This window comes from Sitodiplosis mosellana, unplaced genomic scaffold (genome assembly GCF_009176505.1).
Source record: "Sitodiplosis mosellana isolate CC-2019 unplaced genomic scaffold, AAFC_SMos_1.0 Smas_scaffold_1, whole genome shotgun sequence".
NCBI classification, from domain to species: Eukaryota; Metazoa; Arthropoda; class Insecta; order Diptera; family Cecidomyiidae; genus Sitodiplosis; species Sitodiplosis mosellana.
Window position 1 is genome coordinate 18,536,397 of NW_022595244.1, and position 26,868 is coordinate 18,563,264.

Consider the following 26,868-nt stretch of genomic DNA (forward strand, 5'->3'; position numbering starts at 1 on the left):
ATGACTTTCGTTCAAAGTAAAATCAAACTAAGAACAATCCAATTTGGTTCACAATATTGAGCTTACACTTTCCATAGAAATGGTATGGTGTAAGTTACATGCTAAAGATTTTGCTCGAATTTCTTATAACGCTCGTTAGCTATTGCGAACAGACTTATAATGAGATTACCAGTTGGCAATTTCTCTCGAAACTTTTCGCAAGCACGCATTCACCATTAAATGTAATCGCCATGTACTTGCACAGAACTAAAGAATGAAGACCACTTTTTTGTAGAATCTTTGATTCAATCACAATTTTTTCTGATTCGGTTTCATTACATGGAACATTATACGGCGGTTATGTGATTGCTGCCATATCGTTACATGCATTTCACATTCCATTTCGTGTTGTGTGGATTGATTTGTGTGCTGTGCGCGCTGCGAATGTGTCTCATTTTTCACATCGTTTTTCATCGCAATGTTGAATGAAGAAGTGAATAAAATGGCAAGTGCACAATGGAAATTCGAATGCTGCTGGTTCGCTCACAATGGATATGTGTCGGTGAACGAAACATAAGATGAAATGTGCCATTAATCAAATTGATGATTGCTCGGGGAGAAATTAAGAAATCGAAAACGACTCGGAAGTGGCAAATGAAATTGTGATTGAGCACAGCACGATGCGCCCATCAAATTCCGATGATGCAATGCTAAATTTCTTGGAAAGATTGCTCAGTAGATATTAAGTTTTAGCAGATAGCTTCCACGATAAACTGGAACAAACAAAAGAAACATAAAATGGAAGCCCATGGAAAAGTTTCAAGCATAGCCAACTCGACGGGAGCTTCGGTTGTTATGATGCCCGAGAATGCAGAGAAGAGAAAATAAAATGACGAACCATATAAATTGCGTAGATGTGAAACCATAGCACTGCTTTTGCATACATCCGCAACCAAATATCAATTCCGAGTACCGAAAGCAACGTTGAAATTGCAGTATAAATGAAGAAAAAAAACTTCGAGCGAAGAAATTCACTTTGGCTTATGGGTATCTTCCATTGAATGTGATAGCGTGCGTGCTTCCGCTCGCACTGCTTCGCCACGTTCAAGTGGCTGTTATGCATGCTCTGCTCACTGATGATAAGCGCAAATTGTTGACATAATAAGTAGTCGATGCACACGACGACAACAAAAGCATGAGCATGGCTCCAAAAATCTAGCTCAATGACAAATTTTGGCGCGAATACCGACGAATAACAACAGAGAAAAAACGACAAAGTATGTGAATGCGTCGATCAAACATAAAGCATCAAAATAAAACAAAACGAGCGAGCAGGAGTACAACAACGTGTTCGGATGGTATAACGTTTGGATGGTATGACATTTTTGGCGATTTCTTATTTCACTGCTCTGTCATCGTCTGGCTCTCTTTTTCATTGGCGCACATTGAATATATTACGTGCCTGAATAGCGTCTTTGTTCTTTCATCGCTTAGTCTTTTTCATTTGATATTGCCTAATGCCAGATAATGAATAAAATACATAGACACTTCTAAGCGAAACATAATCCTGACGAGAAGCTCACAAGGCATTGAAGAAGGAATGCAGTAGTAATGCCATTTAACATCCAATTTACATGTACAACACTGACAAACAGCCATCTTCCTCTGCACGAAATTACCACATTCTTTTCACTATTTTTTTATGAGTGTCATTCTTTCTGATTTCGCTCCATATCGACACAGTAGTGCATGTAAGCGCATGTAGTTGAGAGCACGCGAGTATTATGTTTGTTTGTTTGTAATATTAACTTCCCTGTTTATCGCATGACATCCGACGGCGAGTCGGTAAGACAGAGGAGCGGTTTTGTATTCGCTTGAGTGTCGGAATTTCTGGCTACATGTCGGAATTTCTGGCTATTTTCACTCTCTCTCATTCTCTTATGTCAACCGAAAACACCGAGCTCCATGCACACGATACGTGCAGCTGCACAACGAAACAATTTCGATTCGATTGGATTTTATTGTATACATGCTTTTATCGATTTGATCCTTTTGTGTGGTCGTGTGTCACAGTGCGTGTTCAACATTCCGATGGTTTCCTCTTAATCCCGAACCGTAGATTCTCTAATATCATGCGAAAACACTGGTTTTAGGTTAACGCCAGCTTTTTATCTAGTGATCATCAATAAAGTGCGTGAAGAGGAAATCGAGCACAGATACGTTAAAGCTGACTCAAGCACATCAAGTACACATGCCAATAAATATCTTGAGGGTGTGCAAAATACGAAGACGACGAAGAAGATGATGATGCGAAGGAGGAGGCCAAAGTCAACGGAGAAATGTGTGCGCTGAATATATAAAACCACATATCCAATTTCTATTTGCTTGTGTTGTTTTCCTCTTCTCGGCCGCTCTCTCGCAATCACTCCCATCAAGTGATGCGAAATTTGCACATGACCATGGATTTTTTTTATTGAAAAAAAAGCACTCGCTCTGTTTGTTTTTTCAATACAATGTTCAGGGCCGGAAAGCTGATGTTCAATGAGCAAAACTGGCATATAAATTTTACAATTTGAAACCAATCGACTTTCATTTGCTTTTTGTTATGAATTTTAAACGAACAGTTTCGTTTCCATTTGTATTTGCTCGTCATTTATGAAATATTTTAAATTTTAAATAAAACAGCTTCGAGTGGAGAAACAAAAAATGTCAATTGCCTATTGGAAAATATTATTATTACGTCAATGCTGGAACACGTTTATTTTCTCTCAATTTTTCTCTCTCTCTCTCTCTCTCTCTCTCTCTCTTTCACGATTTCGAGCAAAAATGATAATTTTAACCAGTAAATCATTAACAAATGGAGTGTGCACAACACTTTTATGGAAAATATTTTGTTTCCCATCGTGAGCAAGTAATCATGCTGATTAATTCAACAGTTCAATTGAAATGTTGCAGGCAATTTCATCGCAAGTTGAGTTGAACAGCATTTACGGGAAGCGTATGAAAGTGAAAATAAGAAAATGGAAAAATGCAGAACAACTTAAATGCTCCGAGCATTATTATACTCGGCTCATAAGCATACAATCATTAAGAAATGGCTTTTGTTGGCATCAATAATTCTGCTGCTTTCTTATCGATCGAAATGGATCGATGCGAAATAACATTCATTTGTGGGGCTGTTTAATTGCTGGCATAATATACAACTATTATGGGCTTATCGGCTCACTTAAGAAGAAGAAGAAGAAGAAGCAATAGCTAACCAAATGCTGCTGAGTTGAACAGCGGCACCTGATCAACAGATGGTTTGATCGTCACGAAACAAAAGGCATCGTTTTTGCTTTGTTGATCCGATTGTAGTATCTAGAACATCCGGAAGAATGGGAAAACCGATTATGAAAATCGCTAAGAGGATGAAAATGTCTTTGTGAGAATTGTAAGCGCGAGTTGTGGCACTCAATCAGAGGTTTAAATTCAATTAGTAGAGCACATCTCAAAATGAATGTGATACGGCATCATGAGCTTCATAATGGTATTATGAAAGGCATTCAAGGCAGAAGTTCAGGAAAAAAGTGACAAAGTGGTGAAAACAAATATCGAAAAAGAAATAAGACAAACAGTATTCATGCTGTGACTACGCTCACTGTATACGAAATGTAGCATGAAACGGAACTGTTTTTCGTCATTTGTTTCTGGGTCGTTGATGTTTTTACTTACGTCGTTCACGTTATAAAACAGAAATAAACCCGAAACAAAGTACGTTCGACGCTTTCGGTTTTTCTACATCATTTTATTCGCTCTTATTATTTGTTTTATCGATGGAAGACAATGGAACGAAAACTCAAATACCAAAATACGAGAAGATGAAAATGCCTTGGTTTGGAACAACATGTAAAAAGGCAAACTTTTTTTTGTCTGTGCATTGGTGAGTGGTGCTTCTGTGCTTCGTTTTGCCTTATTCGTTGATTTTTCTATTGGGTTGCTTAGAGCTTGTGTGAACCCATAGAATAAATGGTTTATGGTTTAACTGCACGGCAAAAACGGCTATGATTTGGTCTATAACGAAAACGCATATCCTTGAGCCGGATTTCATTTTCTCCCTTTTTTGGCGTTGTGTCGGTTTCATTGCTTGCAAAATAATGGACGAAAAATTTAGGAGCAAACGAAATTTTTATGTTCACTTTTTTGGGGTCGAAATTGTGCAGTATTCTCACGATTCGGAGCTTATTTGGATTTACCTTACGGGCGATACGTAGCACCGCCGAGCAGCAGATGAACCATCGACATTTACGAGAAGAAATTGCAATATTCGTCATGAAACCTACATAATTGAGTTTTTTTAGTAGCTCCTCGCGTTTAATAAACTAAACCGAAAGCAGAATGTTCGACAAATTGCTCGGTCAAACTTAAGGTTTTTAGAGAGTATTTTCCGCCTCTACAAAAAATGCAAGGAAGTCTTTCTATCAAATAAAATTGATCCGAAAATCTGATTAAATATGAATGTGGAGGGAAAATGACATTGGTATACCAAAATCCAAATGAGTCTTCTTCGAGTGAATATTTTCTCCTCAAAAAAAGTTTCTCATTCGATGAGATGCAAAAATTTATGAAATTCACCGTTCTGTATTTTTCCGTAACATGAAACAAATATTTTCACAATTTTCTTATGTAAATTATTATTGTGATTACGAATATCGAAAAAGTTTCCACGTGAAATTCATGTGCGAAGGAAATTAGTTTTGTTTCCGTAATGGCATTACATCGGTTAGAAATTACAAGAAAAGTAATCCCAACTGTAACAATATTCGCTAGTGAAAAAGTGATAAGGATGTCGATTTCTTGAAACTTTATCCCCATTTGGAGTTGGATCGTGCGACAAACCATGACAGACACAGAAAGTTCTGCACAGTTATTAACTTACTTTAATAAAACTACGGCAAGTGTTCGTGTGCAAATTCCGGTTTCTATCTGCCATTTTTCATTGGCAACGAAGAAGTAGAAGCAGAGAACCCAACACTAAAATTAGCATGCAATCCACATTAAGGGTAATTGAACGGATTCCATTGTGTTCTCGCTCCGTTGTTTGTTTGTCCAAAGTTCTGCATTTTAATTGGACTCCATTTTCAGGCATTCCAATTGCATTTCGAGCATGTTCCTTTTTTTGCTCTCCTTTGACACGCGCGCTCGTGCAAAAAAAAAGGGGAAAAATGTGCTCAGATTGCAACTTACCTGCATGGTTTTTGCATTATATCCGCGCGACCATAACCGGTCATCTTGCAAAACGCTTCATTGGAATATACGATCGGGTAGTCGACGATTTGTGCATTTGCCAACAGGAACGCGCTATCCGCTGCAAATGAAAAAGGAAAAAAAAAACCATGAATATAAATGTCTGAAAATTGCATTTTTTTGAATTCATTATTTAATGAATGCGTTGTTTGATTTGCCAAAAAAGAACAAACAAACAAACACTGCGATCATGAATTGCAAATCAGAAAAGTAAACACTTGAAATTTATGGTGAGAAGCATTTTTCTCTCTCTGTAAACAGGTTTAATTCTTTCTCGCAGGGTTTGTGAATAGTGATACTCTGGCATTGTACTATAACTCTTGCTTGGGATGAAATAATCCTCTCAAAATATCATCGTGGCCATTTAGAGTAGAAATTTTCAAAGTACACGAATATCTTCTCGAAACACCACCAGAACTCAGTGTCAGCACGAGCCAAGGCAAACAGCCATGGATCTGAGTTGAGTGCATTTAGAATAAGCGTCAATAAATAAAGAGCGGAATTAGTGGCAATGACCGTTAAAAAAAGAAGGGTAATTTAAGCGATGACAGCAGTAATTACAGTAACAATGAGAACATATTAGATTCGAGGTTATTTACGATTCGAACGTAAAAAGAGATAAATGAGAGAGTGTTAAAATAGAAAAATGATGTTGAACAAACATGAAAATAGAAAATTCTACTTTTGTAGGAATGGAAATGAAAAAAATTAATGAAAATGTCGTATTTCGTTTGTGATTCCCACTGCGTGTACATGTAAACACGTACGTTTGCTAGACACAATCAGCAGCGTGCACACATCTGTATGAAATAAGATTGTGGAATTAATCATTTTGTGGGGAAATGTGTCATACATGTTGATTACAAGTGTGTAGAAAAACCAGGACTAGACAATGCTACCACAGGAATAACGGAAGATAAATTTGCTGATTTGTACAACAAACTTGTCATTGTGCAAAGGAGGGCTTTCTCATCGTTCATAATCCAGATATAAATTATTTTACGTGCATAATGTATGTAGTGTGTGGGAATGGCATGCACGCTCATTCTACAAGAATTTGCGTCGTACAGGTGCTTGATTTGCGCACCGCACTTTCTATGCTTTTCCATTGGCATGACCCCATCATACGTATAACCATTCGACATACTCCATTTAAACTTCTAAGCACAAACTGTAATGCAGCCATCAATTTATTTGCTTGCGACATGTTACACGTGATGATTATAATGACATCCTCTGTGTAACGCCCATCCCACTTTAAACTCCTCTATTAAAATAATTATACAATAAAAATGTTAATGATTCAACGGAGCGAATTCGTTGGAATCTATGCGAATTTCATAATGCCAATGTTACGTGCTTTGTTCTGAAATTGCGACCATTCTGTCTATCCATCGGTTGAACATGTACGTGGATGTCAGGAGCGAAAGCGTTTTCCACTTTTGACTGTCAAAGTGAACAGACAAACTATAACAATGTTAGTTTCAAATTAAATGCACACATTTATGTGGTGTTGGAATGTCACCAATTTCATTTTGGCTGGAACTTCATTATTTTCTGCTTCACTATTTTAAAATGATGTCAATGTGGAAATAGAACGAGGGCGACTCCGAAGGGTATATACATTTATTGTAGATTAAATTTGTAAAGCCAAATGAGCGAATTTAATAAGCGGCTCGAAATTTGTTTTTCCCGTCTGGCTGGTTATATTGATCCGACTGAGAAGATACGAAGCGAAAATGGACTTTGCGTCAAAAAAAAAAAGTTTACAGGGCTTATCGTCGGCGCTTGTTTCCTTATGGTCGACCATTTGAAGCCGAATTAAATTCCATTGTTTCACAAATCGATGTTCAACATGTGGGTGTTATCCGCAACTGATATTATTCAAAGTTGTCTCAAACAATGGTGAATTTCCATAATTCTGAATTAGCTTGTATCGGTGGTGTCGCTGTAAACTTTGTATTTAAATATTATTCATGCCTGACAGATGTAAATGTATGCCATTGTCGGCATATAATTCATGCGTTGTTTCTTCGACGAAGACGACAGAGCACCGGAAGGATTTGAATAAGTGAGCCTTTCTGCATAAACCAACATGAGCACGCATAAAAAAAAACTTTGGTAGGAGCAATACAGTGTGCTCGCAAAGAACTCACCGCATTGGACTTTCTAACGACAAACCCATGTATGTGAACGGACATTTTTGGTATTGTTTTCGATGTTACTCGATTCAGAGTTTCATACCAAAATGAATTTTGCCATTTTCAAATGACATCAATTTATTCAAAGAAAATATTACCCATTGGTCGGTCGGAAAGACGGTAAGTCGTTAGATTGTCTCTAGCACTTACATGATGTTTCTTTATGTTATCATGAGCAACTCAACAAACCACGATTCTAAGCCCCATGTTAGCTTATGTATACAACCAAGCCAATCTATTCGAAAGAGAAAATCGACTCCACAATTTGTTTGCACTGTGATATCGTGGGATATATAAATTTAGTTGATTTTTACAGCCCTTAGCTTAGTGAATTGCGTATGAGATCCTGAGATTGTGATGCACGGAAAACGAAGACAACCATGAAATCGGTTTTTACGCCAAACATTTTCCAACGGGCTTAGCCAAATGTTTTCGAGGTAAAAACACGTTTTATGTTATGCAATAACGGGCAATTCTCTTCAGCTACAACGATTTTAAATGTGTTTATCGTAAATATGATTTGATCAGAAGTGCCTAACAGACGCAAAGCAAGCACTTGTGCATTCAAGCGAAGTTGACTTAATGGCACACACACACACACAAGCGAACGTTAGAGAAAGTGATGTACAGCAGTAGCAACTCAATCAACGTCTTTGTTTTCTCTCGTTGCACATGTTGAGTCGTTTATTTATCGTTATCTCCCGGTTGTCACTTGATGCACACACAAAGGTACTACTTCACTTCTTTTTGGTAAAGTGAAATCTCTGTGTTTATGTTTTCATTTTTTTTCTCGTCCTTTTGTTCACTGAGCAATTTCTCCGCCCGGTACAAAATGTAGACTAAAGAATCGAGGGTAAAACCTTCGTAAAAATAATCGTTTTTATGCGTTAAAGAGAAATTCAGTCGATGACACAGTTTTGAGCTTTCTCTCTCTCTCTCTCTCTCTCTCTCTTCGTATATTCGGGTGAAGAACAAGAGCGACAGCAACAGGAAAGATCACGCAACATTCAAAAGACCGGAACCGCTTTGTAGTTCACGTTTCATGGAAGGATTATACAATACAAGGTACTTGGTATAGAAAGGCGGCCCGCTCCATTACGGAGCACATCATAACACGGACCGGCAACGATATACATTGTACGATGCTGTGCATTTGCCTTCGCCGACGTTTCATGTATGTGTATTTGTATGTGCATTCAAACACATCAGACCGGCAGAAATGTGAACAAAATGAATGGATCCGTTTTAATTACAAACTTTTTAATTATATGAATACCATCACCAGCATATTTTCCTATTCATTGTCACATACTAGTGCGAAATGCTATGCGATTGTGTGTTGAGTAACATTCGATGCATACAGGACAATATTGAGGTTGCTATCACACACAGTTTCCGTAACGTTGTTTTTTTTGCATAAAGGGCGGATGACGTCAAGTCCCTTCCATTTTACACTGGAAACACGTTGTATGATCTTTTATTTGAGCTAGTTTTGCATTCAATTTCCAAATCAATTTAAATAGGCTTATGAATTCGAATGAGAAACAGTTTAATTAAAACCGCAAATTGGAAAGGTCGTCGATTTGGATTTTGAAAATGGACTAGAATTGGTGAGCAAATGATATTCTCGTGCTATTTGTTTCGGAATTTTCTTCGATATTGTTGGCTTAGATGAGAGCAGAAATTACATTTGCGTGCACATTGTATAATTGGAGACTTGAAGTGAAAGTTTTCGCAAATAATCTCCGATCATTTTGAATAATTCAAAGACCACCAACTAATTATCGTAAAACACTTTCTGTTTCAAATTAACAGTTATACGAAATGTGGCAGAAAACCAATTTCAGCCCTGAAAATGTACAGAAAACCAATTTTCTGCTGGAGTCTCATAGAGAGAAAAAACAAAGAGTTTCACATTAGATATATTTGGAGTCAGAAAGAAGCTTAATGTTTCTCATTGAAAGTCTTACCATAATTTATAGTCAACAAATTCTTTTTATGAAGAGGATATTATAATTTTGAAGTGAATGTGATGCACCCTAGCTACCATTCATTGATGTTGATTGTGGTTTTTTTTTCTTCTATTAAGCACAAGTACTGCGTTATTTCCTCTCCCTATCTCATAGAAATATAATATCATTCACTTCAAAATGCGTTTCTTCGGAAAATATTTCGATACGAAAGATTCTATTACAGCGTATATATGCGGTAATGAACAATATTTTGTTCTAGCCTGAAGCACCTTTTCAAAGTGCCTATCTGAAATGACTTGTTCAAACGAATCCATGTAAGATGTGATTAACATGTATGTTATAAAATATATGGCATGTTGATTGATCCTATACATATTTTCCGGTACAACTGCCGGAGGAATAACATACAGTAATATAAGCATCATATTTACACTCTTCAAAGTAAGTCGAGTACGAACAACTAACAGAGGATGGGTACGAGGTACATTCTAATTGGGATATCTCGTTTTGATTACATATTTTGGTGTGTTCATGCACACATTTTCAGTATGGAATGAAAAAAGAGCAATGAATTTGCTATTTCCGTGCAGCATTTCACAGAGATGAGATATTGTGGTATTTCCATAACCGAGATCCATAAAACAGCAGGTGAGTACTGGAAAATCAACAAAGTAATTTCCATTCCACTCACTCGTTGCATCCTCCAATACTAGCATTTGATGATATTCTAAGTGCGGAATGATAAAAAAGTGGTCTAAGCGGTGATACTATCTCAACACCGATGAGTGCAACAAGCAAGTTAACATTGGAAAATAATTACAAGATTAAAAGTTGAATAGGTATGCCAGAGCAATTGAATTAGCATCTACGTTGTCATCTAATGAATTAAATCGAATTTGTCTTGATTTTTCACAATCGAAATAGTAAACAGATTGCTAATGGCTACATGCACTCATGATGCAAAATATGTTGATACTAATGGAAAATCAGTCGGTGTTTGGTCATGCTTGTAATATGGATTTGGAATGTGCTTTGTTTTGTTTTTTGTGTGCGTTGCTAGCTTGAAATGAGTTTATGCATAAGCTCTTCCCGTTTTACCATCAAAACTCTCGAATAATATTACTCGGGAACAACATGCAATTTACTCAGCTATGCTCGAGGCTTTTTTGCGTGGAAAATCACAAGATTTAAAGCCACCAAATCCTTGATTTGTACCGTTTCGCATGAAATGGAATGAATGTATGTTTCAGCAGAAGTTACAGAATCCAAATTGGAAGAATGCAAGAGTGCACGAATGGCGTAAGTGCAGCCAACAATGGTTGCAAGCCAGCATAATTTATCAATTACATAATGCAAATTGTAATTTGCTTTAACTAGTTAATTTAAATGGGAAAACAACGTATTTTCCGCACTGCAAAGCATTTTTTGCCTAGTTGTAACTAGCAGCTGGCTTTTATCAACGTGTGAATTTTTGGTACACCACCAACCGCACCACTTCACAAAAATCAACCGCAACATTACAAAGACATCGTCGCTGCTGCTGCCACCAACATGGCAGACCCAAAGTAACGTATGCTACAATGTGATGTGGCTTTATTTTGCATAATTATCTTTTTTAATTTACATACTTAAGTGAAATGCGATTTTCTCAATTTTTCATGATGCACACAAAACAAACGTTTTTTGATCACGATTGGGACTCATTCACGCAAAAAGGTCGTATATGATGAAAAACATGTCTCACGCCTGATGTTATCAAGTTCTACTCGCTCAACTCAGTTATCGCTTCGGTTTATACACTTTTCTGGTCTCTCTTTTTCTCGCGAGATTAGTCTCTGGTGTACGATTTCCGAATAAACGAAGGTTTTTAAGTCAAAAGCATTTGCTAAAATATGACTGCAATGTGGAAAAGTCAATAGGGAATTGGTAAAAATGAAGAAGAAGAAGAAAAAATAAAAGCAGCAATACCGAACTTCTTTGATGGCAAAAGCACGTTCACCAAGATGACACTACACATGCATTACACGTACCACACACTTAACAAAATACATATCGTAAGTACACTTACTAGCACATAACGCTGGAATTATACTAGCTAGCAAAAGAGGCAGAATGTGAAATAAGCTGCTCCACAATGATTTTCCATCCACCGCAATGACATGATATAATTCAAATACAGAGTACACTACAAAGCACAACTTTTCGTATGATAAACGTAATTACCCATTTTTCACGCAACAGCGACCACTTATGTAATTTATTCAATGATATCTATTTCATATGTAATTTGCGAATGCCGATGGGAGAGCCGGCTTTGTTCTTGTACCTGACATGAATAAAATATTTCAACAACCAATTCAAACACATTTTAAAGGGATTCCAATTAAAGCTAAGCGCCATTAGTTACATCTCAATGGGAACATGCAAGACGCTAGAAAGCAGACGAATTACTTATGGAGAAAATTAGCTTAGAAGTATACAGTAGGCTCGAGACATAACGATAATAAAAGAAAAAAACACGTTCGTCTCGAAAAGAAATAATTATCAAAGGTCTAATCGTCACAAATAATCATAGCTTTTTTTGCCAGAAAATGTTCACGTCACCTTTTTTCTTTCAATTTTCAATTTTCAATTACAAACAAGAAAAAAAAAAAACAACGATAAAAGCACATTTTACGTGCCTCCATCCATCCGGCAGTCTTTAACGTTTTATTCGAAGTCAAATCATTAAATTACGTAAATGCAGTACTTCAAGTGAACATGAATGACGTGCTTGCTGTCTTTTCAATGGCTCTAAGGTTTTTATGCGAGTGAATTTCCATGAACTTTTTACAAAGTTTTTTTTTTCTCTCTGTGTATGTGTGAGTGATAATACCTTTAATGAAGTCAGGCAACAGAAGTTTGAACTTCATTTCGCTATCGTGCACTCCATTTTCTAAGCCATTCGTCATTCTTTCGCTCCATTCGTTTTGTCACGTGCATTTGATTTGACATTAAGAAATCTACTTGACGCTTCCTTTCAAATTGTTACAATTTTCAAACGAAATTGAGTGAATTCCATCATTATTTTGAATGTTGAGTGTGTGTGTACTTGAGAGAAAAGTTTTAAATTTTCAACAAATTATGCACCATGGAACGCAAACATATTAATCATAGCGATTTGACTTCCCAAGCGAGTCAAATGGTTTTTCCCGAAGCCGAAGAAAATGGCTACAATCATTTGCTTCATCACCGAATGGAAATCAAATCAATGTGATTACTGCATGAACGGCAAGACATCATAATTATAATGAGGCCATTTTGCGTTGTAATGGCAGGTTTTATTATAGGCTGAAAGCCTGAAAGGTCAAAAGATCACACGATTGAAAACACAACTGCCAAATGGAAATGGTAAGTGAAGTGTAGCATTAAATTGAATTCAATGGATATACAAAAATGGTGTGTTTTTTTCCAGTTTTTTAGGGGCGATTTTACATTAAACCGTATAATAATCAGACCACAAAAAGTACTTTGCTCCCAGTGCTGAGTATGCAAAACGCAAATTGTTTTCTCCAACTGCGCACATTGTACGATGTTTTCTTTGTTGTTGTTGCGTGTATAGGGTGAAACATAAAAGTCCATTGGTGCTTTTTTTATGGGCCAGAGTCGATTGCTCGAATTGCATTTTTGATTCAATGAATATTCGAAGTAATTGTTGGCCTACAGACTGAACGATTTAGCAAATTTATGGGAATAATTCTGATATGAAATGTAAATACGGACCAAATGGCCGACAGTCAGTTGCAAATCGATTGCGCTTATTTTTTTCTCGGGCTCATTCTTTTTTTTCTGTACAGTTAACGTCTAAATGAGTCTAATCTTTATCAGACTAATTTCAGTTGGTAAACCCAGTTCCCTTCGAAGACGTACGAATTACGTTTTATTCAGAATTTATGATGATCCAGGCATGATGGGAAACAGTTCTATGCGGCCGATTGAATTGATGTTAGGTTTCAATGTTACGATTATGTCTACATTCGATATCAGAATGGTCATGCTCTTGAATATCCAACTCTTAAATACATTGCACATGAAATCATTCAATGGAATAATACTTTTATATTCAAAAGATACAAATGGATTTTTACGAAAGTATGGTCATAGAACTAACTGTTAAGCAATATTAATGGCACTTCGAAAATATCTAATTCAATTTGTTCTTTTCGCTGTTATTTATGGTTTAAAGTTGAGTGCATCGTTATGTAAAACCTCGTTGGAATGTGTGAATAGATGCAGCAAATGGAGTGGCCGTTTTTTTTCTCTAGTCAAAACTTTTCGAATTAATTTATGTTGCTGTGAAAGTTTCTGTTGACCGTGCCAATTTTCACCTTTGAACTGAGAGTGACTGATGCTTTTCACCAAGTTTCCGTTGTTGTATGTGCAAAATGTAATGCGTCACGGAAAATAATTGCTTTAAATATGGCATAGTTTTGGTGGTTAGCTCATTAGCTTACTTCCCGTTACACCAAAGTTTCCGACTAGAAACTATTTAATAACAAATATTCGCGGCCAAACATCATTTAAACTTGTTCTACCTATAGTGATGTGCATAATGCATGCAATTGCCGAACGTTTGCATGCTTTTTACTTGGTTATTTCAGCAGTGAGCGTCTTTTCTGGCGCTGAGTTCGAACATCGATTTCTTCATTTCAATGAATAAATTTGCAAGAAGTGGCATACGATTTCAGTTGTGTGAGCATGAGCATGAGCATACACAGAAAAAAAATAAATGCTTAAATTCCATAAAATAAACGAAAATGTGAAACGAAATGGAATGATATTTATTTTGGCATTATTTCAACGAAAACAGCTTTTTTCGCGATTTACATTTAGCACTTGAGGCGAAACGAAGGAGCACTAGTATTAAAAATGGAAGCAATTTAGTAGCGCTTGTCGCCGTCATTTATATAGTGCCTTGGATGTTGAGAGTGCGTTTTTTTTTTCTGTGCAAAGTAAAAAAGTAAGAAATTCATTCACGAAATAACGATTGCCCGATGAATAGACGATGAAGTGCAGAGTGGGTTGTTCTAATGGTGATTATAGTGTTTCTCATTTTCAGTAAATGGTACCAAATAACTATTTTCATAATAGAAATACTTGTGTTGGAATTAATGGAATGTCGACAGCACGCAATGTTGAGAAGTATTCGCTATTTTGGCTGGCTGGTTGTCGATGAAAAGCATCAAGCTGATAAGTCGATATCGAACTTCGTAGCCGATTATCAAAGGACTCATTTGCCTGCTTCTACAATTCCGCCGTGTATTCTGCTCCATGCCAAAAGTACCGGAACTTTAATACTCACGGTCCGAATTTTCTGTACAAAATATGAGCCGAGCACCGAACTAATGAAATGTATTTGTTTATATAGACCAAATATTCATTGGTTCTAATTTAGACTTAACTTACTTCTAAGTTAGAACTTCTAACTTTGTTGAGCTTATAGAAGTTTTATGAACTTTTCAACAAAAAAAAAACAAATGCGATGTTATTTGTTCACGCAATTTCTTCATTTGTTTTAATTTGGCTAGCGATACCATTAGTCGAATGTGTGTTTCTTGTGTTTTTGCGACAACGAAGTAGTCAAACGCAAATTGAGATTAACCTAGTCGAATCACAGGAAATTTATCTCGATGTTTTATTGCTGTGTTCAGTGAAAGAACGCCAAAGGCATACTTAAATTAATGACTCATCTCATTGTGTACTTATGCAGTCAATCTTAAGAAAGGACGATGATGTCCGAATGAAATATTAACCGAATCAATTCAATCATTTCAGCCTTGGCTGAAGATTCATTAAGTGACAATAGCTTTTTGAGCTGATAAACTCATTTCAGACGTAGTTTGTTTGCTCGTTTCGCCATCGAGACCATCATCGGTCAGCACTCTGGTGGATGTTTTCGATATTGCGATAATAACCAAATTAATTTGTGAACATTTATCAACGGAAACAATAAAGCAAGCGGAAGGAAAGTGCTGGGTTACCATGTTTATGTTGCATGTTGTTTGGTACTCGTGCGTCAATGGCCCTTGCAGTCGGCCGAAACTAACCTTTCTCTCTCTCCTCTATGTTCTCTTTTGGGTATTTCTGATCTCTAACACTCCACACAAATCATTCCATTGTTGGAAGTGTTTACCCTCTGACGTAATAAACGAACTGATTCAGGATTTTATGCTCTCTTTTTTTCGATTGAGTAAGTGGTAGTTGGCACTTTGAACATATTCAACGAAACACATTCTCCGACTACAGATTCAATTCAAGTGATTTCATCAAATCCCAAGCTGCTAAAAGCATTGCTCGAAAAAAACTTTTCAAAGTGAATTCTTTGTAAAATGAAAAGGGGAAAAAAGAACACTTGGCAAACACAAGTTGCAATCTCGTTCGAGTACCGTTCAGTCAACCCGAATACCATTTTTGCATCGAGATGAAAACCCATGTAAATTATGATATTTCGATGCAAATCAAATGCAACCTGAGTTGGAAGCGAGACCGAAATGTATTCGGAATACAATGTACAATTTAAATTGACAATTGCAAATATATTCAATGGATGACAGCAATAGAGAAAAACCGGTGAAAATATGCTTTTGATATTGTAGCTTCATGGATAGAATTACGGAACTGTAAGCAACAACTGTTACACTCCAGGTTCCAAATTAAATATCATTTATTTCCTTTCATTCTTTCGTTTGCAATGGAATTTCTATATTTGCATTGCTTTAAATGTTTCTTCGTTCGTGAGCCACACTTGAACGTTCAGGGGATTATTTCGTCCGTGAATCAATGCATTGCAATGTATCTGTGTGAAATATTACGCGAATTAAGCGATGCAGATTAAAAATCTATGCAAACACTCTCATTGTGACATAGACTATGTTCAAATTTTTTTTTTGCTGAATATATAAATTGTTCTTCGCTAATTATCCAACTCGAGCAACGGATGCTTTCGTAAATTGTCCCTCAATATTTCGACAGAACCAGCGAAAGATTTGGTTTGGTTCGTCGTGTTCTATTTTCTACCATAAAATTCTCCTGGGTACCGCTTTGAATGCATCAACGAGGTAGTCATCTCTATATTCGCAATCACTTGAAGCGAAATGCACAAACAAAACAGAAAATTCAATTTCATTTTCTCCTTTGTCATACATGCACGTCACCCGCATACATCTTCTGTGATATTACTTTCTCGAAAACTCAACGCAAATCTGGCTATTTGAGCTCGATATGGTTGGCTAAAACTGCAGATTCCCCCAAAAGCATGCTTTGAACTATTTCATATCTGCAGATAAAAATCAAAGCATGTTGCCCCCGAAGAATGAATTCTGCCATGATGAACGAGATAAAGTTATTGCTCGAGAAAAAAATGGCCAACTTTAATGTCGCGTAAACGCTGAAAAATGTGTCGCTTATCGGTGTGTACTGTGCATTTTTATCGAGATGGTATGACTTTTAATTAAATAACAACAAACAAAAACTATATCCTCAACCAAATTTATCATCCACTTTATTTCCGCGATTTAATTAAAAAGTTTCATGCCAATGGATTTATTTTATCTATCGGCCGGGCAACAGGATTGGCTGCCGCTATCGTTGAAGCTGTATATATGAGGGTGCTTATTTAGCATAAAAAATTAAACGCACATGCCTTGTATGCTATTCAAACTAATTAATAAAATTGCCATGAATCCAGACAATAATAAGCTCCAGTTTTGCTGCATAAACACAATTGAACGATGTTGAAATATTCATCGTCAAAACGTTGGCTTTAATAGGCACTAACTTAGCTGTTGGTCTCAATTATTGATTCAATATTGAAGCTGTATAAATTGAATTATTCCATTTCGGAGCTGGAAATTAAAAATTATTGGTTTATTTGGAACAAAGCGAATATGTACTTCACTTAAATTATCCAAGCATTTAGAGTGTGGTCTATGTTAACTTCTACGGTAGACTGTACACACACTCAAAATTGATCTTAGGCCATTTCTAAGGTACACCAATGAATCCAGCTGGAAAGACGATTAGATACACGTATACTTGTTACCTTTCAGTCGAACTATTTCAAAGTTTCATTAATCATGGTAAAACTTGTAGAAAGACACTCGTCTACCGACGTTGAAACTGGGAACTATCATTAGAAAGTGAGAAATGTTGAGTTTAGTTTACCTCTTTGAGCTTAATGAAATTCACCGTTCAACCAAATTACCAGCAAAATAAATCAATGAAGCATGCAGGCACTGGGTAGTTAGTAGTCGGTTCAATCGATTCAATTTCACCCCAAATAAATCAAAACTTGACCTTATTTTTCAGACACTCTTCCTTCAAATATTCCATTTCAAGATTCTACACTGCAATACTACTGATACATATATCAACTGGTATGAAAACCTGGAGATAAATGATTAGCTTAATGTAAAACGGCGAGTCAAAATCGATTCCATATGTTGCTCGTGTTGTTGTTTCTTTGGTTGGTGCAATGAAGAAGCATTCCAAGGTGGTTCAAATGAACAACTACTCAGAGAAAATTTAGCGGAAAAATGATTCTGATTTATCGGTATTCTTCAATGCAAATTATTTATTAAACAAATTTGGTTGGAAAATTTTTCGGAAAAGCGCTACTGTGGAAAATCGGCAAATCGGAGATAATTCAGACCAGTCATTTCCAGAAATTTCATGTGAGGTGGCGACCCGAAGGGCGATTTTCAAGCGAAAAAACCATACATTTCTGAGATTTATGGAAAAAAATTGCCTTCCGAATTTTTTCATATACATGTATTTATTCCGATTTATCATTCCGATTAGTTTAATACCGATAAATCGGAATCATTGTTCCGCTAAATTTTTACTGGGTATTTTAACACACAAAAAAACAAGTATTGTAAGAGCCCGGAATGCATGATTCTTCACAAATTATTCAACATCTCTTGCAGCAATAAAACCTTTTATTTGAGTTAGGCGCGAATCCTGCCATTGAACTAAGTATTCTCAATGTGTTTACGTTAATCCATTGCAGCAATTGAGGTGCAAGCAATTATGGAAACTGTATAAACGCTTTTAAACACTACACACAATATTCCTAAATGGATTTTCAAGTATAGTGTGTTTACTCAGGCACTTCAACAATTCCACTCTTGATTTTTGAGATGGAATTCCGAAAATTCCCGGTAAACTCTCTTTCGATGGTCCAATGTAGCAGAATTGGGCTATGGATATACAGTACTCCTAGCCCACGAATCACACTCAATAGTCGTTCGAACCGCAGTTGAAATGAGTTATCTAGCGCATTAGACGATTTGGTAAATGGATTTGAAACGAGAACCCAAATTTCAGTTTCTATCTCTTTGCCTCTCTTTCTCTCCAGACAGGCATTAGCATGCAAATGATATTGCAATAGTAACGAATGCATACGATGTGCAGAAAGAAATCGATACTGCATACCAAATTAGCCACAATCAAGATTCGTTTCCTTTCATATGCACGTTCAACGGGAAATTGTAATATGTCGTCGCAATGGTTGTTGATAAAGGGCGCACCAACGCTAGGGTGGTTTCGCAGTGTTCGCCCAAATGGTAGTTCAGCACAGAAGACTGCCAGCTGATTTCAAAAAAATAAATCAAATTTTTTAAATAACTCATTCGGGCGGATTTTGATACTTCGAACCATTTGTAGTGGTAGAAAAATGGCATGAAATGGTCGAGGAGAAGTGAAGTAGTACATTCAAGTTCCATAAAGGAATTGGCAAAATCAAAGCAAGGTGAAGAATTGAAGAAGAGGATTCCATGTAGAAAACACACCCAATAAAACTGGAATCCCAATAAAATAAAGATTTATTTTTGTTGAATGGTTTTATTTTCCAATAGCATGCCATTCGCTTTGCCACTCGACACTTTTTATCAGGGAATTTTTTTTTTCATTCGATTTTACCGTTCAAGACGCTTGCAACACTCCAAAATACCATCCGAATGAATTTTTCCCCGCAGTTTGTCTTTTCACTGCTACTTTACTCTCGATAAATTTCATTTCTGAAATGAATTCTGTCGTACACTTGCCACTCTTTCATTCGAAAAATGTTAATCGAACCAAATCATGATTTATGACTAGTACGCTGCACTGGAATATCCAGCGAAATGAAACGAAATCAGTTTGGTATGGTGCATAGAAAATGAACGTACATTTATTTTTATTTGTTTCCTATCTACGTTCGTCATACACGATACGATGGCTGGGTTTTGTATGACATGAAACACGTTTATTTGAACAATATTAAATCGGTAGCGTTTCTATAAATGTCACTTTTCTATTTCCTCTTCAAATTTATGACATTCTAAATTACATTTTTTTTAAAGCATTGCGCGCTTCAAATTACACAACTTTGGTTTTCTTTGGAATGCTAAAGCGCTCTTGTTATTTATCGATCGGTTGCTCCTTTTTTTCCCTTTTTACAACATTTCATGTTATGATTTTCTTCTTCGGAATTTCCATTGCTCAGCTCGCAATTGATGAATGTCGTCGATTTTCTTTCTTGGGTGAAACAAACCAACCACCGCGAGCACAGTAGAATACATAAAATGTTTTATGATTTTATTGATTTTCTCGATGGCCTTCATACTTTTTTTTTTGCAATCGAAACTGCCTCGTAGTGAGGACCTAATTTTTCGCTGAAGAGAAAATCACACATTGGCTCCGCACACGCCATGATCGGATACTGAAAAACTTTGGCTCCATTTGCCAGAAAAACAGCTGCGAATAAATCATTCGGATGAAGATGGCGACTACGAGTCATTTGATAACATTAAAATGAAGATACCGAATGTTTGATTCAAGTGGGACTCAGTTTTCGGTCGAATTTCATCGCTTTTCTCGTTTTTCGGTTGCAGTTGGTTTTTCACTTGGCATTCATTCGGTGCTTTCCCATTGGACGGAAGAGAAACAGAGAGAGAGAGAGAGAGATGAAGAAAAGATGCGAAGTGTATATGTCTGCGACTCATTGTTATGATAATCATATTTCCAACTGGTGCGTATGGCAAACTCGATACACTTTCAACGCGCTGTATCACCCGAAAACGGCAAGCAGGAGCAATATAGCAGCACCACACAAATTGAACGGAAATCGAACACAGCTAAAAAATATTGGAAAAGCAGAAAAAAAGTATTTCCATATTATTAGCATTCAAACAGGCATTCGGAGTAATAGTATCCGGGAACTTGAAATCAGCACAAATATTGTAACTGAAATCATCACCAATCACGAAAAATCAACATACAAACTTGATGCGTTGCGCAGCTTTGAATTGCTCAAAGGCAATTTGGATCATTTTATTTGCGACTTTATACGTTACTTTTTCCCCTTTTTATATGTATGCGCTACTTTTTAATAGCTCAAAGGAACTGGGACCAAATGACAATACAAACCACACACACATACTCTCTTTGTGTTATTCGTTTTCGTTCGAAGAAAACCATAGCTTTGGCATGAAAATCCGCCACAAGAAAATATTGGAATAAAGTGTAAAACATCGTATATGTAGCACGCACTGCACGGTATTCGTATCTTTTGTTCAGTTTCATCGTTATACGAATCATCAAAGCGAGATTCATTAATTTAATATACCATTCTCTATAGCATGGAATCCGTACACCAAAATGCAATACGCATGTATCATATCGGTCTCACTTCGCATCCCACACGAAAAATGAAAAACCGTTTAATACGATGGTTGTTTGTTTCAAAAGAAATCCAACAACCAATGATTTAACCATTTTGTAGCCTTAGCTCTGTCTTGTCTGCGAAATTTCCTTTGAAAACTTTGTGAATCTCCCAATCTTGAATGATTCCAGTCCATAATAGCGGGTTTTTGTGCTTTTCGATTTGGTTTATTCTTTATTGGGAGCAATACACGCTTCTCGATTACATACTACAGATGCACAACAGTAATTTGGAACACTTTTTTTTTGATGGATTTGGAGATTATGCTGAAAGATTTAGCTTGATTCATTTTTGAACGAGTACCCAAGAATTTTTATCCGATACAATCCACGATTTCTCTCCAATATCACAATATCGAACGAATTGATGTGGATTCGAACCTTGAATACATAATGTGACCAATTCGAAATGCATCACATCAAAGATAATAATATAATGTGAATATGAAAGGATGAAAGCGATGTTGAATTAATTGAGGCGTCAATCAGCGCTGTTGCGATACAGTTACATAAAATGTGTATTTCACTTGAAGCTCGAATATCGCGCACCGCAGCCAAGTGAGATATGAAGTGAGTTTGACGTCATTACTCGTCGTTTGTTGTCGTAAATGTAGTAAAAAAAGAGGTCAGTTATACATGGACCAGTTAAAATTGCATAGTAAAGCAAGAGCAGACAATAAACCATTAAAAATGTATATTCATTGATCACCCGAGATAAAAATAGACAAATCCATTTCGCATCGCCATCAAAACCAAATACGAAATCGATACTGAAAACATTGAGCCATAGAACATAAAGTTCGTCTGGCCATTTTGTGTGAGATGTGTATGTGTGGTCCATAAATATCGATGAGCGTATCATTTTCTTCATGTCATTTGATTTAATACGAATTTTACGATACCAATATGCTATCTTATGCAATGGCATATGAATCACTAGGGGCTAGGAACAAGTTCTGTCAAGTATGTATTCGCATATATTCATGCGTTCGTGGCTTTGTTATTGTTGTTGTAAACTCACTGCGCTGCGAATGTCTCGTATACACAATCACAAGAATTCACGAATATTCGTACGAATTCGTCTCAAGCGCTTGTGTTCCTACCCCCTAGATGAATCAAATGCATCTAACTGAAATGCGGGCCACAGCAGGATTTCAGCAGATATGTAAATATTCCCAAAAAGGGCATGGATTTTGCGTGGTCATTATTTATTCATGAAATGGAGCCACAATGGAAAAGAGACCTTAAACCTAACACTATCAACAATAAAAAGCTCATTAGCATTGTACATACAATGAGCATGGGGAAAATGAACCGGCAAATTTTTATTTAGATTCTGTTGATAGCCGATCGAATTCACTTTTCGAATAAATATGTACGCTACTCCATTTTTCAGCCAGCTATATAGAACACTTTGGCCTTTGATTGATCGTTTTGTTTCTTTTTTTCTATTGACACACGCATTTACATGTGACCAGAACATCATTTGGGTGTTGTTTGAAAAATGAGCCTAAAACCTCAATCAATTATGAGGCATTAACAACATTATATACCATATTACCATGGAAATAGAGACTACATCGAAATATTCATTAAATTTAATTAATCGATTTCCAAAAACCGAATGACTCCCTTTCGAGGTAATTTGGCATCGGAATAAAAACTTTCGGCAAACCACATACGTTTTTCGGTTTATCGCACACTCTGGGCTGATTACATGCCAGAACGGATTTGGCGAGAGGTATGTGTGATTTGAAAACAATTTTCGGAACCCCGCATGTTACTCTCTGATTCTAACCTAATTTTCTTCAGAAATACCAGCTACGAGCATGGGCACGAGACGATGATAATCCACATCATACGTATATTTTATGGTTCACCAAAGAAATTGAACCGTTTCAGGAATAAATCACCGATAGAACTAATTTTCGGTATTTGGCTTCCGTTTTGTGATCCGAAAAATCCGTTTAACCATCGTCGGAAATGAGTAGCGCAGGTCATTTATCCTGTCAAAACATATAAATATTTCACACATCGAGAAATCAATAGTTTGGCCGCTACGATGAGGGGAACAGTCGACAACAACCGATCGACCGACCGCATTTCACGTTGTGATGATATGAATGTGAGTGCTGTGTGCAAATGACACAGACTTTGTTGTCTACTGTCAAGATGGAAAATGATTAAATCGATAAAATACTGTGTGCGGTAGGTATTCCGTTGGGCATACCGAATTGTGTGTTATGTGCGTGCGTGCGTGTGTGTGTGTGTGCTATGCTGCGTGTTTGCTTGTTCTTTTCAACCATTGGAATTTGGCTTATAAATGTGAAATTTTTACACAATGACAACTCATACGATTCACATAAATTTATGGTGTTGTATTTCGCCTTTAATACTCCCCTATATATTGTAACACAAACATGGCGCCTTCATTTCCAACAAATCCAATGACACAACTTCACAGTGCAATCGATGAACGCCAGTGCGTGCGAGAGGAAGAGAGAAATAGTATGACATTTTCTGTGTTTAAGTCTGGTGTGTGTATACAAACGGATAATCGCTATCCCGAATGCCGTACAGAAGAGATTATAAAGCGAATGAAAGCAAATATCACATTTATTATTCGAACTGTTGTTGTTTTATGGCGACACACACGCAGCAGCAGCACCAGCAGCAGCAGCAGCAGCACACGAATGACGAAACGACAACTCGACGAAACACATTGGAAAATGTGATGTCATCATATCTTCTTCCATCCATCGTGTTGTCCCCAATCGGCAACAGCCAATTTTCGATAATACTGAAATGCATAAAATATACGGTGGGAAAGTCAATTAATGAAAATTTCAATAACAATAATTGCTGCTCATATTCCATCGTTGATCATTCTAACCAATGTATTGTTCGATATTCCATAGACGAATATTCGTCGCTTGAGTCGCCTAACCAGCTTTCATGCTATCGATTTGGGTGTAATAAAACCGACTCTGAATATGAAACGAATTGATGTGGAAATCAGTTTTGTATTCAAACACATAAAATCGAATGTCAAACTTCTGAATCGCTGCTGACAATACATCCAGTTTATGTATGCACAATTTTGATTTGTTGTGACGACAATGAATTTCATGTATATGTTTTGTTGCTCTTTAAATATCTCTTGGGCTTATTCGAAACAGAAATAATCACAGTATCCGATCCACAGTCTGAATCAAACTCAGCCCAACACCGAACACATAGCCCGCATTCGGTGAAATATATTTAGAATACGTTCATAATTAAAATAAATAATTTCTCATGAAAACACAATTTCCATTCTACATGAATTTTAATGATTTTTCGCCGATACACATTTTTGTGTGTACAAAATATGATTTGAACGATGCTCTTGTATAATTTCACATCAATTTTCGTTAGTTCAAATGAGTGTTGCAAATCAGTCGCATTTCAACCTAGAATAGACTTGCGCTCATTTATTTATCGCCTTCCGATAGATTTTATGAACAAGTTATAGACACTATTGTGTCTGTAAATGGTGCTGTTGCAATTTATTTTGACTTTTCAAATTTTGCACTTGATTATGACAAATAATTTTAATTGAATTTTATGGAAGCTTCATCACCTGAATATGGGCTAAAATAGCTTGTAGATTAGCACATAATTTCATTAGATTGGGCCAAATATGATACTTCTTCTGATGAATTGTATACTATTTGAACACAAACTATTGTTCCCCTAATTATCCGTTGACCTGTTGGATTAAATGCAATGATAATTGTAGCTATCAATAAGTAGCGTGAGGAGTGCAATCGAAATAATTTGAAACCAATTGTTTTACCACTTTTAGCTTATATATCATTGATGATTTGCATGGTCATTCGTTATTGATTGAATGCAAGTTTGAATGTTTTAATGCTGATTTGATGGGCAATGAAAATTTGTATAATGATATACAATCACGGGGTAGGATACAAATACCATACACACACAGAATTGATGAAATAGAGTTGAAATAGCGAAACTAGCAAAATTAGTAAGAAACGGTGTTCGTTGTCAATTTCTCAGTTTTCGGTACTTTCTTGTATTTTCAAAAGCACTAGACCGACTTGAAAGTATTGCAAGACTTGGAATTTTGAAAATTGAAACACTCAAATATGTTTTAAGGACATTATCGATGGTAGGTGGTCGATTGTTCGCTTGCATGTATTTTAATTATTGTGCATGAATCATGGCCAGATTGAATTACATAAAGTCAAGCTTGAATTCATATTGATGCTCTGGACAAAACCGTGTTCGGATATCCAATACTTACGAACAAAAGTGGGAAATCAACACAATAAATTGTGTGCCGCACAGTAAACGAGTGGCTGTCTATTTGGTTTCGAAAATTTGCTGTATCACATAGGCCCCACAAACATATTTGGTATGTGGACTGGATGTTTATTTTTCACTCTTTCTTTCCAATACACCCAAGCGCTGTGATGCCAGTTGGATTGAAGTCTGATTAGCATAGTTGCATAGTGACACTTGGACAATCATTGAGCGCATAGCAAATATTTGATTGAAATATTTAGGCAGCTGCTGCACAGCAACCCGTTTTTTGCGTTTATATGTCGAAAGGATTGTTTACCGATGGCTTTCTCGTGCCAAATTCATTGAACCAGCATATTTGTCGATTGAATTTCCGTTAATTTGAGTATTTGAAAATCAGAAAAATATACCAAAAAATACTAAAAGCTTTCAACTCTCCGTGTTTGGCTTTTTGTGCACGGTCATTGGGAACATCTGTGAATTTCAGTCAAAAGCAGCGGGTATTCAGTAGTTTGACTTTGTACTTTCAAAGTGCTTAATTCAATAACATCAAAACGATCTTTTCTGAAAAGTAACTAAAGTAATTTGCCTCAAGAGCAGGGAATGAATGCAAAAGGAACGCAGGAAATATGCAATGAGTTTTGTTTCATTTAGTTCATTAAAATTGTAACAACGAACACCAATTCGTAGCATCATTGAAGCAAATCAATTTTGATTAAATGCTTTTTCAGATATGTTTGATGAATACTCAATTACGTGTGAATGCTGGGCGTTGATGGTTAGTTTGTGGAAATGTTTATGAAAAGTTTAGCGAACACATGCTAGCTTCAGTAATCGAAAATGATCAACGCACAAGCCATGGTTTTGCTTCCATTGGTCCAAGGATCTGATATGTAATTCGATGAAGTTTGGCTAAATATATCAACTCCAGAGAGACTCAATTGATAAAGGCAAAATTAATGAATCGTTACCGATACGAACTTTTATTGGCGTTGATATAGTCTTGGTCTGGTGGGAGAATGGCCCGTGGAGAACAAACAAACTAAGTGAAGCATCACACGCGTATCTCAAGATCTCAAGATGTTTTGGTACACATTGGCAATATTTCTCATCTATTATATTATTGGCATTCTTAATCATATTTGGCGAATGAAGTACATAAGATTGTGACAATTTTACCTGAGTCATTTCGATATGGTGGTGACACACATACAAAACCATCGAGCCAGTTGCTTGATGTTTCCGATGAGCCCCCATGGCCCAAATGACAAACATCAACGACGATAATCAAATTGATTTGTACGTTGGAAAAAGTTACAACGTCATTTGCCCTCTAGTCGGTTTCGGTTGTAATGAAATATGTCTCGAAAAAAAAA

General features: G+C 36.5%; 1 protein-coding gene across 1 annotated transcript in view; it reads right to left on the bottom strand.

Moving 5' to 3' along the window:
* The window catches only part of LOC129566293 (potassium voltage-gated channel protein eag), a 72,989-nt gene that overhangs the window by 24,805 nt on the left and 21,316 nt on the right, over positions 1–26,868 (bottom strand). Inside the window, exon 4 of the mRNA XM_055442090.1 lies at positions 5,206–5,326. Within this exon, the coding sequence (XP_055298065.1) occupies positions 5,206–5,326 (121 nt within the window). The remainder of the gene's footprint in view (positions 1–5,205; positions 5,327–26,868) is intronic.